We start from the raw sequence: 16,309 nt of genomic DNA, 5'->3' as shown, positions 1-16,309 counted from the left end.
CTGCCTCCTGCAGTTGTCTGTAATCTCTCTGCAGATTTGCTCCTCCAATTCTCGCTGACTGTTGGGTGGTCTATAATACAACCCTATTAATGTGGTCATACCTTTCCTGTTTCTCAGCTCCACCCATAATGGCCTCAGTAGACAAGCCCTCTAATCTTTCTTGCCAAAGCACTGCTGTAATATTTTCCCTGACTAGCAAAGCCACACCCCCACCCTTCATCCCTCTACCTCTATCACGTCTGAAACATCAGAACCCTGGAACACTGAGCTTCCAGTCCTGCCCCTCCTGTAGTCAAGTTTCAGTAATGGCTATGATGTCATAATTCCACGTGTCAATCCAGGCCCTCAGCTCATCTGCCTTTCCCACAATACTCCTTGCATTGAAATATACACACCTCAGAAGATTGTTACCATCACACACAACCTTACTATTTATGACTTTGCATGAACTACTAACATCATTTATTTTTACTCCTGTTCCACTATCTACTCTGGCACTCTGGTTCCCATCCCCCTGCAAATTTTGTTTAAACCCTCCCCAATAACACTAGTAAACCTCCCTGCAAGTATATTCGTCCCCTTGTAGTTCAGGTGTAACCTATCTCTCTTGTACAGGTCCTACCTGCCACAGAAGAGTGATCTAGAAATCTGAAACCCTGCCCCCTACACCAATTTCTCAGCCACATGTTCGATAATTGATCAGTAAGGATGGTATGCAAGACAATTTTTTCACCAGACCTCAATTCATGTGACAATAATAAACCAATTTACAATTCCCTAAGCTATAATCCTATTAATGAGCCTCCTGCATGGAACCTTATTAAAGAATGGTCGTTGGTTCCTGTTTACTTTCTCTTGCTCTTCATCACACAGAAAGAATTTCAGAATCTACAGAACATTGGAAGATAACAGGAGCATCCATCTTCAAAATTCTAAACACAAGATATCAGATCTTTAGCATTTGGCTGCTTCTAAGCTCACCAACCGTTAAGAAAAAAAATTAAGAAATACTTTGGAAAAGGTTTAACCAATAAAGGAAAGGCACATGGATTTGTTAATAGCAATCTATAATTGATTAACCTGATTGAACGTGTTGATGACATTATAGATAAAGTTGAAGAATGGTAGACAGTTGATGCATAAAAAAGGCTCTTGACATAACACATACAAGAGGCTATTTCGTAAACTTGCACACTAAAGAGTGAGAGGCAACACAGCTAGAAAATTAACAAGGTCAGAAAACAAGAGAATCATGATAAATAATTGTTTTCACATTATAGGAAGGAAGAAACCGACTCAGAAATCAGTGTTAACAACTCATTTCCTATATTTTAATGATTTTGACATGGGTGTTCAGTGTAAAATTTGAAACTTTGGAGATGACACCAAATTTATGCATGGCAAACAGCTAGAACAATATTAAAAGGTTACAAGAGGACAAACATATATTGTCTGGCAGAACAACAGGAAAAAAGCAAGGAGAGACAACAAAGTCTAAGTGGCACAGTTCTAAGGGATGTGCCACCACAGAGAATTCTAGGTGTATATGTGCTTTATAGGTATATATTCTTGAAACTAACAAGATGTAGAGAGCACTTGGTAAAACATGTGGAATCTTTAGCTTCATAAACGGTGACAGGATACAAAAGCTGCAATCTTATAATGAACTAGAAAAAGGCCAATTGCAAAGTTTTAACCCAAAACATCAACAATTAGTATCTCCCGTTCCCCCCCCCCCGCCAACCCACCCCCACCACCATCACCACAGATACTGAGTTCCTCCAGCAGATTTTTTATAGCTCCAGATTCCAGAATCTGCATCTCCTGGGTCTCCTTTCCAAAATAATACTGGTGAGACAACATCAACAGCATTACATCCAATTTAGATCATAACTTCTTAGCAAAGATGTGGAGCTCCTAAGTGTGTGCAGGTGAAACTTACAGTAATACTTCCAAGCATGAGCTATAAGGCTGCATAGGAAACTAGGGCTAAGATCCTTGGAGTAATGAAGTTTGAGAGACATTTTCATAAAGAAATACATACGATATCAAGATCAGGGTAGATAAACAGATATAGCACTACTTATTAGTGGACAGTTCAAGCACCATTGAACAAATTTGCAATGATGCGAGAAAGATACTCGGTATCTTTCTAATACTTTCTTATGTACAGTGGTTCCTATCTAGAAGCTGCTACTTGTAAGACTGTTGGAATCAGGATCAATCAAGGCTTTTAAATGGGAAATAAAACACAAGGGAAAATCATCTACAGGTCGAAGAGAAAAGAATGGGAACTGGGACTGGCTGAATTATACTACCCAAAAACCAGTACTGACATGATGGGCCAAATGGTTGCCTTTTGTGATTATATGATGCAAGAAAATCCCTTGCAATTTACAAAAGCTCCTGATTGCTGTGATGGTGTTTGGACTACCACCTGTCTGTCTCTTTGTACCTGTTAGATTTTAGTCAGAGAGGTGTATCAAAACATTCTGGCCATTGTCATTGTGGGGCTCATTGAAAATAAACATATACAATAGGTTCTAATTTTCAATATGTCTCTGCAGCCAATAACTAAAGGCAAAACAATTTTAAAAAGTTAATGATATCCTTCATAGCTATAGACAATGCAGTCAGGTCCACCAGATAACAGTTATTCTTATAGAAAGGTACAGATATCTGTCAGCAACTGACTGATGTATTACTCCTATTGACACAGCATTAATCCCACCTCAACACATTATCAATATCACGGATTATGTAATGCCAGAAATATTCAACATTCTCTCTATCGGATATATAAGTTTGAAAATAACCAAAAGTGAGGATGTTATATCAAATACTTGACATGTGGAATTGAGACAACTGCTATAAGAGTCAGTATTTAGATGGCACAATCAAATCTTAAAATAATTACCAGTAATGCAATTGAATTTTGCCTGTCTTCACTGGCCTGTTTCTTGACCACCAATTTTAAACCAAAGCAAAACTCAATGTTTAAATATCTCCATGAATACATAAGTAAGCTACTCACAGGAATCCAAACATCCCTCATTTAAACCAAGAAGTAAGCACAATGTGTTTTGCCTTTTAACACAATTTGTGGGAATATATCTTTTGTCTTTTAATGCAAATATTAGATATTGTATTGTTAGGGTTAATTTGGAAAGTCCACTAAATGATTATAGGGACTATGATGCACAATAACTATACATCATTTGCATTCTGATTAAGAGCATAATCTGCCTGCTCTTTACAATTCCAGAAAATATTAATGGCATTAATCTTTACTATGATGTTGGTTTCCAAGCCTCAAGTCAGAACCTTGAATACACATCACAAACATAATTTCAGATTCAGAAACAAGAGAAAATCTGCAGATGCTGGAAATCCGAGCAATGCACACAAAATGCTGGAGGAACTCAGCAGGCCAGGCAGCATTTATGAGAAAAAGTCCTGCTGAAGTACGTTGACTGTACTTTTTTACTTGATGCTGCTTGGCATGCTGAGTTCCTCCAGCATTTTGTGTGTGTTGCTCTATTTTAGATTCTGAGTAGCTTTTGCACTACCCAACAAAATACACATAGGTCCAATTCCATCATCCATTCTCATAAAGAGCCTCTGAGTTGTTTTAAAAATAATTCCGCATACCTTCCAATAGCGTGGGTCCCCAAAATGTAGAAGATTTCTGTGGTCTTCTGGCGGACAGTACCATCTTCATCTTTCAACAAGAGCTTCAAGTTCTCCAAGCAACCTATAAAAAGCAAAAATATCCAACATTAGCCTCCCAGCTGAACTGAAATCCATATGTTTAAATATGGAACATTAAAGCACATTTATCTAATTTTCTGACTCTTATAAGGCAGAAGCTTCAGATGCAACACTAATCCCACTATTTCAATAACATAGAGCCATAAAACATAAAATTAAATGGAGAATTAGGCTGCATTGTTTGTTTCTAAATTGAATGTGAATTAACAGGAGCCCATTCTATTTTAGTAGCTTAGTACTTTTTACGTCTTCCAATTAGAATGAAGTCAGACACTCAGCAAAACAGTAATACACTCTCATTGTCTTGAGGCAGGGTCTGAACAACTATGGATGTTCCTTGCGCAGATAAGTACAGCAAATAGCTCTATATATCCCAAATATATATATATATATATATAATGTGATGATAGTAAATTACATTATTCTTGAATATCGTTATGAACCACAGACTACAGAGGCACAACTGCTGGTACATAACATGAAAACAAGAGGCTATCTATTCCTTCTAAAGTTTGATCATGAAGTACTTATATTTTCTTAGCCCTCCTTTGGAACTTGCATAGTTCAAAGAACATGCCACACATATCCTGACAATAATTAAACAAGAACAATAATGCCATTACAGCAATTATAAAGTTAATCTATCCCATTATCTTGCAGAAGAAGGGACTTCTCAACAGTCTCCATCACAATGGCCTGAAAGGGGCTTCAATAGATATTTGTACCTTGAGCTGGGATGGCTCCCTTCAGGCCACATACACCATTCTGACAGTCCACTCGGCCCAGGACCAGTAATCCAAAGATAAGGATACTTATTGACCATGTAGGGCCTGGTCAGATCCAAACCAAGATCCATTTCTTGACCCTGGTGTACTGTACTGTGGGAATAGTCATTACAAAAATGGTACAGTACTGACAGGCACTGCTGCATCAATGTCGAAGGAATTACCAACGATGAGGTAAATGTATTAGTTGAAGAAATTTGTTTACATGTATCAGTTGTGAAGATTATAACCACAGCCAATTGCCAATACTATTTTCAAGAAGATAAAACCATCAGCAGGGTCATTCCACAGCAATTCAATTCCTTTCACATGATACTGTTGTAGCCATAGTACAGTTATTTATATGAACCATAGAACACTACAGCACAATACAGGCCCTTCAGCCCTCCATGTTGTGCCAAACCATATAATCCTTAAAAAAAAGTACTAAACCCACACTGCCCCATAACCCTCCATTTTTCTTTCATCCATGTGCCAGTCCAAGAGGCTCTTAAATACCCCTAAAGTTTTAGCCTCCACCACCATCCCTGGCAAGTCATTCCAGGCACCCACAGCCCTCTGTGTAAAAAACTTACCCCTGATGTCTCCCCTAAACTTCCCTCCCTTAACTTTGTACTTATGCCCTCTGCTGTTTGCTATTAGTGCCCTGGGAAACGGGTACTGACTATCCGCCCTATCTATGCCTCTTATAATCTTGTAGACCTCTATCAAGTCCCCTCTCATTCTTCTATGCTCCAAAGAGTAAAGTCCCAGCTCTGCTAACCTTGCTTCATATGACTTGTTCTCCAAACCAGGCAACATCCTGGTAAATCTCCTCTGCACCCTTTCCATAGCTTCCACATTCTTCCTATAATGAGCTGACCAGAATTGAACACAAAACTCTATGTGCGGTCTCACCAGAGATTTGTAGAGTTGCAACATGACCTCTCTACTCTTGAACTCAATCCCCCTATTAATGAAGCCTAGCATCCCATAGGCCTTCTTAACTACCCTATCAACCTGTGCAGCGACCTTGAGGGATATATGGATTTGAACCCCAAGGTCCCTTAAGTAATTGACCATTAATCCTGTACTCAGTCTTCTGGTTTGTCCTTCCAAAATGCATCACCTCACACTTGTCCGGATTAAACTCCATCTGTCATCTTTCTGCCCAACTCTGCAGCCTGTTTATATGCTCTTGTCACATTCGACAACCTACAGCTCCATCCACAACTCCTCCAATCTTCGTGTCATCCGCAAACTTACTCACCCATCCTTCTGCCTCTACATCCAGGTCATTTATAACAATCACAAATAGCAGGGGTCCCAGAACGGATCCCTGCAGCATTCCACTAGTTACCGACCTCCAGGCAAAACACTTTCCTTCCACAACTACCTTTTGCTTTCTTCCTTTAAGCCAATTTTTTATCCAAACAGCCAAGGTTCCACTTATCCCATGCCTCATGACTTTCTGGATGAGTCTCTCAAGAGAGACCTTGTCAAATGCTTTGTTAAAGTCCATGTAGACCACATCCACTGCCCTACCCTCATCAATTTCTTCTGTTACCTCTTCAAAAAACTCAATCAGGCTCGTGAGGCACGATCTTCCCTTCACAAAGCCATGTTGACTATCCATGAGTAGACTGTACTTCTCCAAATGCTCGTAGATCCTATCCTTAAGAATCCTTTCCAGTAGTTTGCATACCACCGACGTAAGACTCACCGGTCTATAGTTCCCGGGTTTCTCCCTATTACCTTTTTTAAACAAGGGAACTACATTTGCCATTCTCCACTCCTCCGGCATTTCCCCTGCAGCCAAAGAGGATTCAAAGATCATAGCTAATGCTCCTGCGATCTCTTCTCTCAATTCTGCAATATAAATATAACAGCTATAACAGCAGATCAAAGGCCAGATACCTTGTGACAAATGACTCAACCACTGACACCCAAAGACCTGTCCAGCAACTAAGGGTACAAGTCAGGACTCTAAAGGAATACACTCCTCTTGGATGAGTACAGCATCACCATCTCTTAAGAAGTCCCATCGACGCAGGACAGGCCAAAGTAGTCTGTTTGACTATCACTGAATCAAGCAACCTGAACATTCATTCTTGCCATCACCACTGCACAATGACATACCATTTATAAAATACACTGCAGGACACACCAACAAGCACCTCCCAGAACTATGACCTTTGCCACCAAAAAGAACAAGGGCAGCCAATACATGGGAACACATTCACCTGTAGATTCATATCACAGTCTCACACTGCCCTAACATAATTCCCTACCAAATAGTACTATGGGAAAACCTATACCAGAAGGCCAGCCGTTGTTCAAGGTGACTCACCACAACTTTCTCAGGAGTAATTAAGGAGAAACTGAAGTTTTCAATGATACCTAGATCCTAACAAATAAACTAAAACTGTGTATATATATATATTTGACAACAGCTCCCTGATTTTAGCTTTATTCACATACTTTACCCACCTGTTGCTATGCCACCACCATTTAAATAATAATAAATTCTGTTAATTTTAACAGTTTGGCAGCAAATTCTTATTCATCAATTAAGCCATTCCTTGATGAAAGACATTGACATCTTTTCTTGCCATCTAGAAGCCTACATTGTCCCTTGAATTCACTTTATTATGCCTCCTACAATGTACAGTACGCTAACCCTATTTTACTGGGCTGAACTGGCACTGTAATCTGGGGAGGTATAAGATTGGAAAATGACTAGTTCATTCAGCTTTATCATGGCAACTTGTGGGTTATACTGGATCATATTTTGAGGTGAATGTTGTCAAAAGAAATCATACTGTTGTTAGTCCAAGAGAAACTTATAAAAAATGTTGCAAAGAGATACTCTACATTGAATCCTTAAGTTTCACAACGGACTAGTTACATGAAACATTATGCGTCAAAACTAGTTCTGCTATAAAATGAATCAGCCAGCTGAAAAGTTAGATTTAACTTTTTAATCTAAGTTATAAAATTTTAAATGTTTATAAAATTTTAATCACAAATGTTAAAATGTTAATCACAAAAATGTTAATCACAAATAACAACAAAAGCACTTTTGAGCATTTTAATTAGCTTTAAATTTTAAAATATCTAAATCAACAATACAAAGTTTTAAAATAAATTTTAAATTAGTAAGCTAAGTGAAAATACTTTAACTTTTTTCTTGCAGCTGTCTTTCCATTAATATCAAAATAAGAAACCTCATAGGTTCTCAGATATGCTGAAGAATGAACCCAAGTCCCCACTTATTTATTAAATAATGATACGAACAGCTCTGAAGTGCACCTGCTACCGTGTGGCAAATCATTGATGGCATCTTCTGGATTTCTGATTTGCCCACAAGGCTTGAAGGTTAATGTGAGAAAGAGGCAGTGGTCATGCTTTTATTGACCCAATTAGCAAATTCCACCTACCCATGAACTACTACAATCCCTTGGCAGAAGTAAAATAAAAGCTAAAAGGCCATGGCAAGTTTGGGGGTGGAAATTCATGAAAATTCTTCTACATCCTTAAGTTATCAAAATTTGCCTATAACATCACTGGTCATGAATTCTTTGGAATGTTTAACTTCTGTCTCAACTTAGCCAGAAGCAGTAATGACTTCAGCAATTCACCACATGGAGCTGGAGCTTCTGTATGGGAAAAGAACTATTTCTGTTAATCCATCTTGATTTTATTTTCCATTTTAAATTATGACCCCAATATATTCTAACCTATGCAATTGTCATGAATTGTCAACTGTAACATCAAACCTCATCAACTTTGAGACTTCCATTTTATCAACTTTATGTCTATACTTTTCTAAAAATTTAGACTTTCAACTGTTTTCATTTAAACTGACAATTAACATGCTTTAAAAAGTCATATTTTCACGAGATCAAAACTGGACCACTATGTCAAGATCAACACACAGTATAGCATGCCTTCTTTTACAAGCATCACAACATCACTCCTTGCTTTCAACCTGAGAGAGTACTTAAGATATTTTTCACCTGGCAATAAGCAGAGATCAATTCAACAAGGTAGATGAATAAACAAAACTGAAAAAGGTTTGGTAATAGTTACCTAACAGAAAGTTCCCCCAGAGCTTTCAGTTATATTCTCTTGTGCTGAAAATCTAATGTATTTGCCCTTCACAGGCTCAATTTGACATCAGGAACTTTAATTCCTTGTCATTATCATAGGAGGATCTGTTCTGGGTCTAGCAGGTAGGTTCTATCACAAAGAAGGTATGACAGCATCTCTGCTTTCTTATAAGTTTGTGTAGATTCGGCATGTAACCAAACCTTCTGACTAACTTTTAAAGATGTACAGTAGAGAGTATGCTAACTGGTTGTATCATGGCCTGGGATGCTAGCACCAATGCCCAGGAATGGAAAAGTCTACAGAAAGTAATGGATACAATCCAATCCATCAGAGGCAAAGCTCCTTCCACCATTGAGCACATTTTCTTTATTTTCCTGTAATTGCCTGCAAAGAAACAAATCTCAAGTTAGTGTATAGTGACATATAAGTCACTTTGATAATACATTTACTTTGACTTTGACTCATTTTGCATTCTGCGCCTTTACACTATAATAATTCATTTGTTATCTTCAGGAGTGTTCTGCAATTTATGCATTCCCTTGCACTAAGTGACATCCTCTCCTGATCTTATCAAGTATTACTGAGAAGGTCAACTACAATGATTCTCCCGCTATTAGTCACATCTTCCCTTCCTTTACCTTTCAGCATTCCAAAGGGAGTACTGGTTGACCACCAATTTTCCAAAACTTATTTGCTCAAGGTTGGGAGAGGGTAGAACCTACAACACTAAAGAGTAGCTGGCGTAAGTTGTGGCCAGCCTTGATGTTTGATAATGTGCCTGAAGAGAAGTTTAATGATGATTTTACATGATTTTGCGTACCAAAGGAGAAAGTAGTTGTTCATGATTTTGCTTGAGTATGCAAAAAGTGTTACAGGACCTGCTTTCAAAGATACAGCAAGTAATCTTAATGAAGAAAATCTTACGGACTTGGTAATTATAGACAGTGTTCTAAATGCTGATAAAAACACTGCAAGTGATGAACAAAGCAGTGATGATGATGATGAAACAGATCAAACTGAAAGATTTACTATTGACAAGTTAATTGAGTTGTTGGGTGATTTAATCAAAGGGTTAGAGAAACATATCTTTGTGACAGAACAAGAGCTAATGAATTTTTATTTCATGTAAGAAAAAGTACGCAGGGAGGGATCCAAACACATGAAACAACTTCGCCTGGATGAATGTTTAAAAAGATAACTGAGAATCAACATGCTTTGTAAGCACAGTAATTAATTACATTTAATTTTTGTTTAATTAATAATCTTTTTTAAGCTTCTACAGTCTATTTTTCTCATTATTATTGCATAACCTCTTCTAATCTGGCAAGGCTCAGGAACTGAGGGTGCCTGAAAATCAATGGTCAACCCATATTCCCTCCTCAACCCATTGTTTATACTGCTATCTCCACCGCCAATCACTACCTTCCTGTGGCATCTTCCCTTCCCATCATCCATGGGCTGAACCACTCCTCTCAGCTGAAGCAATGATTCAATCTGATGCACAGCACACTGTGTTCATATTGTGATTATTAAAAAAACAGCAGATTACTTTCAAATGGACAGGACAACCCTAACCTTTCATTTCTATTTTTCTTTCACTTCTTACACTGCTCAACAAAGCCCAACATAAGTTCAAGGAAAAATATTTTACTTTCCATCATGGCAGGGTGCTACCCTTGAAACTTGTTACCAATTTCAACATCTTCAGGTAACCACCCTTTTCATTTCATGTTAGTTCAGATGTAAATGAAAATCAGTAAACTAAAGATACTGGAAACCTGAAACAATAATTGAAAATGTTGGAGTCAAGGCCTTTAGCACAAAGATAGAAAATATTGCAGGTTCTCAAAGTCTAAAAAAAAACAGAAAATGTCCAAAACACTCAGCAGGTAGTTCTGCCTCTGTGAACTGATACCAATCCGGATTTTCAGCGTTCCCTTTAATTTCAGAATACTCTTCCTCAGGATGAATCAATAACCATATAACAATTACATCATGGAAACAGGCTATCTTGACCCTTCTAGTCCATGCCGAATGCTTACTCTCACCTAGTCCCACCTACCTTCACTCAGCCCATAACCCTCCATTCCTTTCCTGTCCATATACCTATCCAATTTTTTTTTAAATTACAAAATCGAAGCTGCCTCTACCACTTCTACTGGAAGCTTGTTCCACACAGCTACCACTCTCTGAGTAAATATGCTCCCCCTCGTGTTACCCTTAAACTTTTGCCCCTTAACTCTCAATTCATGTCCTCTTGTTTGAATCTCCCCTACTCTCAATGGAAAAAGCCTATCTGCATCAACTCTATCTATCCCCCTCATAATTTTAAATACCTCTATCAAGTCCCCCCTCAACCTTCTACGTTCCAATGAATAAAGACCTAACTTGTTCAACCTTTCTCTGTAACTTAGGTGCTGAAACCCAGGTAACATTCCAGTAAATGTCCTCTGTACTCTCTCTAATTTGTAGACATCTTTCCTATAATTTGGTGACCAAAACTGTACACAATACTCCAAATTTGGCCTGACCAATGCCTTGTACAATTTTAGCATTACATCCCAACTCCTATACTCAATGCTCTGATTTATAAAGGTCAGCATACCAAACACCTTCTTCACCGTCCTATCCACATGGGATTCCACCTTCAGGGAATTATGCACCATTATTTCTAAATCACTCTCTTCTACTGCATTCCTCAGTGCCCTACCATTTACCATGTATGTCCTATTTTGATTAGTCCTACCAAAATGTAGCACCTCACACTTACCAGCATTAAACTCCATCTGCCATCTTTCAGCCCACTCTTCTAACTGGCCTAAATCTCTCTGCAAGCTTTGAAAACCTACTTCATTATCCACAACGCCACCTATCTTAGTATCATCTGCATACTTACTAATTGAATTTACCACCCCATCATCCAGATCATTAAGGGATATGACAAACAACATTGGACCCAGTACAGATCCCTGAGGCACACCACTAGTCACCGGCCTCCAACCTGACAAACAGTTATCCACCACTACTCTCTGGCATCTCCCATCCAGCCAATGTTGAATCCATTTCACTACTTCAATATTAATACCTATTGAATATTGAATCTTCCTAACTAACCTTCCATGTGGAACCTTGTCAAAGGCCTTACTGAAGTCCATATAGACAACAGCCACTGCTTCAACCTCATCAACTTTCCTAGTAACATCTTCAAAAAATTCAATAAGATTTGTCAAACATGACCTTCCACGCACAAATCCATATTGAGTGCTCCTAATCAAACCCTGTCTATCCAGATAATTGCTAGGTTTACTCTTAGAACCCTTTTTAAACAATGGAACCACATGAGCAATACGCCAATCCTCTGGCACCATCCCTGTTTCTAATGACATTTGAAATATTTCTGTCAGAGCCCCCGCTATTTCTACACTAACTTCCCTCAAGGTCTGAGGGAATATCTTGTCAGGATCCGGAGACTTATCCACTTTTATATTCCTTAAAAATGCCAATACTTCCCTCATCGTCATAGTTTCCATAACTTCCCTACTTGTGTTCCTTACCTTATACAATTCAATATCCTTCTCCTTAGTGAATACCGATGAAAAGAAATTGTTCAAAATCTCCCCCATCTCTTTTGGCTCTACACATAGCTGTCCACTCTGATTCTCTAAGGGACCAATTTCATCCCTCACTATCCTTTTGCTATTAATATAACTGTAGAAATCCTTTGGATTTGTTTTCACCTTACTTGGCAAAGCAACCTCATATCTTCTTTTAGCTTTTCTAATTTCATTCTTAAGATTCTTTTTACATTCTTTGTATTCCTCAAGCACCTCATTTACTCCATGCTGCCTATATTTATTGTAGGTATCTCTCTTTTTCCGAACCAAGTTTCCAATATCCCTTGAAAACCATGGCTCTCTCAAACTTTTAACCTTTCCTTTCAACCTAACAGGAACATCTGTACCCTCAAAATGTCACCTTTAAATGACCTCCATTTCTCTATTACATCCTTCCCATAATCCAAATTGTCCCAATTCTAAATCTTTTCACATCTCCTCAAAGTTAGTCTTTCTCCAATCAAAAATCTCAACCCTGGGTCCAGTCCGATCCTTCTCCATAACTATATTGAAACTAATGGCATTGTTTTCACTGGACCCGTAGTGCTCCCCAACACATACCTCTGTCACCTGACCTGCCTTATTCCCTAACAGAAGATCCAACACTGCCCCTTCTCTAGTTGGTACCTCTATGTATTGCTGCAAAAAAAACTATCCTGCACACATTTTACAAACTCCAAACCATCCAGTCCTTTTACAGAATGGGCTTCCCAGTCTATGTGTGGAAAATTAAAATTCCTACAATCACAACCTTGTGCTTACTACAAATATCTGCTACCTCCTTACAAATTTGCTCCTCCAATTCTCGCTCCCCATTAGGTGGTCTATAATATACCCCTGTAAGTGTTACTACACCTTTCCCATTCCTCAATTCCACCCAAAAAGTCTCCCTAGATGAGCCCTCTAATCTATCCTGCCAAAGCACCTCTGTAATATTTTCTCAGACAGGCAATGCAACACCTCCCCCTCTTGCCCCTCCGATTCTATCATACCTGAAGCAACGAAATCCAGGAATATTTAGTTGCCAATCATACCCCTCCTGCAACCATGTTTCACTAATGGCTACAACATCATATTTCCAGGTATCAATCCATGCTCTAAGCTCATCCACCTTTCTTACAATGCTCCTAGCATTAAAATAGATGTATTTAAGAAACTCTCCACCTCTTCCTCTCTGTTTATCCCTAACAGTGCAAACAACTTTATTATCTTTTTCTTCCTTCTCCCCTACATCTTCAGTCTGAGCATTCCCCTTCTCTATCACCTGCCTATCCTCCCTCACACACTGTCTACTAGATTTCTCTATTTGTGAACTAACCTCCTCTCCCCTAGTCTCTTCAGATTCCCACCCCCCAACCATTCTAGTTTAAAGTCTCCCCAGTAGCCTTAGCACCTGCATCACCTGGATTCACTTGGTCTTGAACATTGGTGAGGCTGCTTTTGGAATGTTCTGTTTATTTTTGGTCACACTGCTACTGGAAAGTTGCCATTAAACTGGAAAGAGTGCAGAGGATGTTACTGCAACTTGGGGGAGTGAGTCATGGAGAGAGGTTGAGCAGGTTTTGAATTTATTCACTGGAGTGTAAGAGAATGAGGGGTAATCTTTTAAAGGTGTATAAAATCATGAGGGGCATGGAGAGGAAATGCATACAATCTTTTTTCCAGGGTTGGGGAAGCAAGAACCAGAGGACATAGGTTTACGGTCACTGTGTAGAAGTTTAATTGAAATTTTTCACTCAAGTGGGTGGTCAATAAATGGAATAAACCACTGAAGGAAGTGGTTGAGTTATGTTAACAGCACTTAAAAGAAATTCAAACAGGCACATAGATCGGAAAGGACAGAGGACAAAAGTGAGCAAATTGGACTAACTTAAATGGGAATCTTGGTCAGCACGGAGCAGTTGGGCCAAAAGGTCTATTTCCATGCTAGGATTCTTCTCTTATAGTCAGTGCCTATGTTCTCTCTGACTGAAACTTTCTTTTCTCGCTTTTCCCATTCTAATGACAGTCATTGGAATGTTCATTTCATTTTCCTCTCCATAGATGCTGTCTGATGAGCTGAGCAATTCCAGCATTTCTAGCTCTATTTCAGATTTCCAGCAGTTTTTATGTTAATCTATTCATTCCTTACAATGAAGTGCACAGAAACTAGAATAACAATCATATTCCACCTGGTTAGCTTCAATGGCATGAAAGAAACATTAAATTTTTCAAATTCAGGTACCCTCGCATGCTGTACTCCCCTCTTTCTCTCATTCCAATTCACCTACAGCCTTCCCATTTTTGTTCCCCTTCCCAACACATACCCCCATTCTTGGCAACACCTATTTTTGCTCCCCTTTCTTCTAATTTCATCCACCAAAACATTTCCCCCATCATATACCCATCTGGTTTTATCTGCCATTCACCCCTCTCTAATGGTTCCCATTATTAACTTGCTTATTTATCAACACAAACAACAAAGCTGGAGGCACTCAGCAGGTCGGGCAGCATCCATGGAAATAAGCAGTCAACATTTCATACTGAGACCCTTCATCAGGACTGAAGAGGGAGAGAGTAGGGTCCCTATAAAGGAGGTGGGGGAAGGCTGGGAAGGAGAAGGCTAGTCGGTGTCAGGTTAAAAACCAATCAGAGGAAAGATCAAGGGGTGGGGGAGGGGAAGCAGGGAGGGGATAGGCAAGAAAGGTGAAGAAGGAATGTAAGGTAAAAGCACTATGTGTAGTAGAAGGCAGAATCATAAGAGAGGTGACAGGCAGCTAGAGGAGGAGGCAGAGTGAAACTGGGATGGGTGAAAGTAGAGGGAGGGAATTACCAGAAGTTGGAGAATTCAATGTTCATGCCAAGGGGCTGGAGACTACCCAGACAGTACATGAGGTATTGCTCCTCCAACCTGAGTTTGGCCTCATCATGACAGTAGACGAGGCCATGTATTGACATATTCAAATGAGAATGTGAAGCAGAATTGAAGTGGGTGGCAACCGGGAGATCCTGTCTGTTTTGCCGGATGGAGCGAAGCTGCTCGATGAAGCTGTCCCCCAATCTGTGTCGGGTCTCGCCAATGTAGAGGAGGCCGCACCGGGAGCAGCGGATGCAATAGATGACCCCAACAGACTCACAAGCTAAGTGTTGCCTCACCTGGAAGGACTGTTTGGGGCTCTGAATGGTGGTAAGGGAGGAGGTGTAGGGACAGGTGTAGCACTTGCACTTGCAGCGATAATTACCAGGTGCGAGATCTTTCATTGACTTTCACCCAGCCCTCAAATTCACTTGGTCCATCTCGGACATTTCTCTCCCCTTTCTCGATCTCTCGGTCTCCATCTCTGGAGACAGACTGTCCACTGACATCTTCTACAAACCCACTGACACTCATAACTACCTTGACTATACCTCTTCCTACCCTGCCAAATGCAAAAATGCTATTCCCTATTCCCAGTTCCTCCGTCTCCACCGCATCTGATCCCAGGATGAGGCTTTCTGTTCCAGGACATCTCAAATGTCCTCTTTATTTAAGCATCCTGGTTTCCCTTCTGCTGTCACTAATTACGCCCTCACCTGCATCTCATCCATTTCCTGCACTTTGGCCCTCACCCCATCCTCCCATCACCACAACAGGGACTGTGTTCCCCTGGTCCTCAGCTACCACCCCACCAGCCTCTGGATCCGCAACTTCCGCCACCTTCAACAGGACCCCACCGCTAAACTCTACCACCCTCTCTACCCCTCTCCACTTTTTGCAGGGACTATTCCCTCCGCGACTGCTTGGTCCACATGTCTATCCCCACAGATCTCCCACCTGGTACTTTTCCCTGCGAGCATAAGTGCTACACCTCCTCTCTTACCACCATTCAGGGCTCCAAACAGTCCTTCCAGGTGAGGCAACACTTCACTTGTGAGTCTGTTGGGGTCATCTATTGCATCCAGTGGTCCCAGTGCGGTCTCCTCTACATCGGTGAGACCCGATGCAGATTGGTGGACAGCTTCATCGAGCACCTCCGCTCTGTCCGCCACAACAGACAGGATCTCCCGGTTGCCACCCACTTCAACTCT

General features: G+C 40.0%; 1 protein-coding gene across 1 annotated transcript in view; it reads right to left on the bottom strand.

The window, feature by feature from the left end:
* The window catches only part of rsph14 (radial spoke head 14 homolog), a 728,187-nt gene that overhangs the window by 705,968 nt on the left and 5,910 nt on the right, over nt 1–16,309 (bottom strand). Inside the window, exon 2 of the mRNA XM_059983229.1 lies at nt 3,652–3,754. Coding sequence (XP_059839212.1) covers nt 3,652–3,754 — 103 coding nt within the window. The remainder of the gene's footprint in view (nt 1–3,651; nt 3,755–16,309) is intronic.

This window comes from Hypanus sabinus, chromosome 10 (assembly GCF_030144855.1).
Source record: "Hypanus sabinus isolate sHypSab1 chromosome 10, sHypSab1.hap1, whole genome shotgun sequence".
Classification (NCBI taxonomy): Eukaryota; Metazoa; Chordata; class Chondrichthyes; order Myliobatiformes; family Dasyatidae; genus Hypanus; species Hypanus sabinus.
The sequence above is the reverse complement of the archived record's forward strand: the minus strand, read 5'-3'. Positions and strand labels throughout refer to the sequence as shown.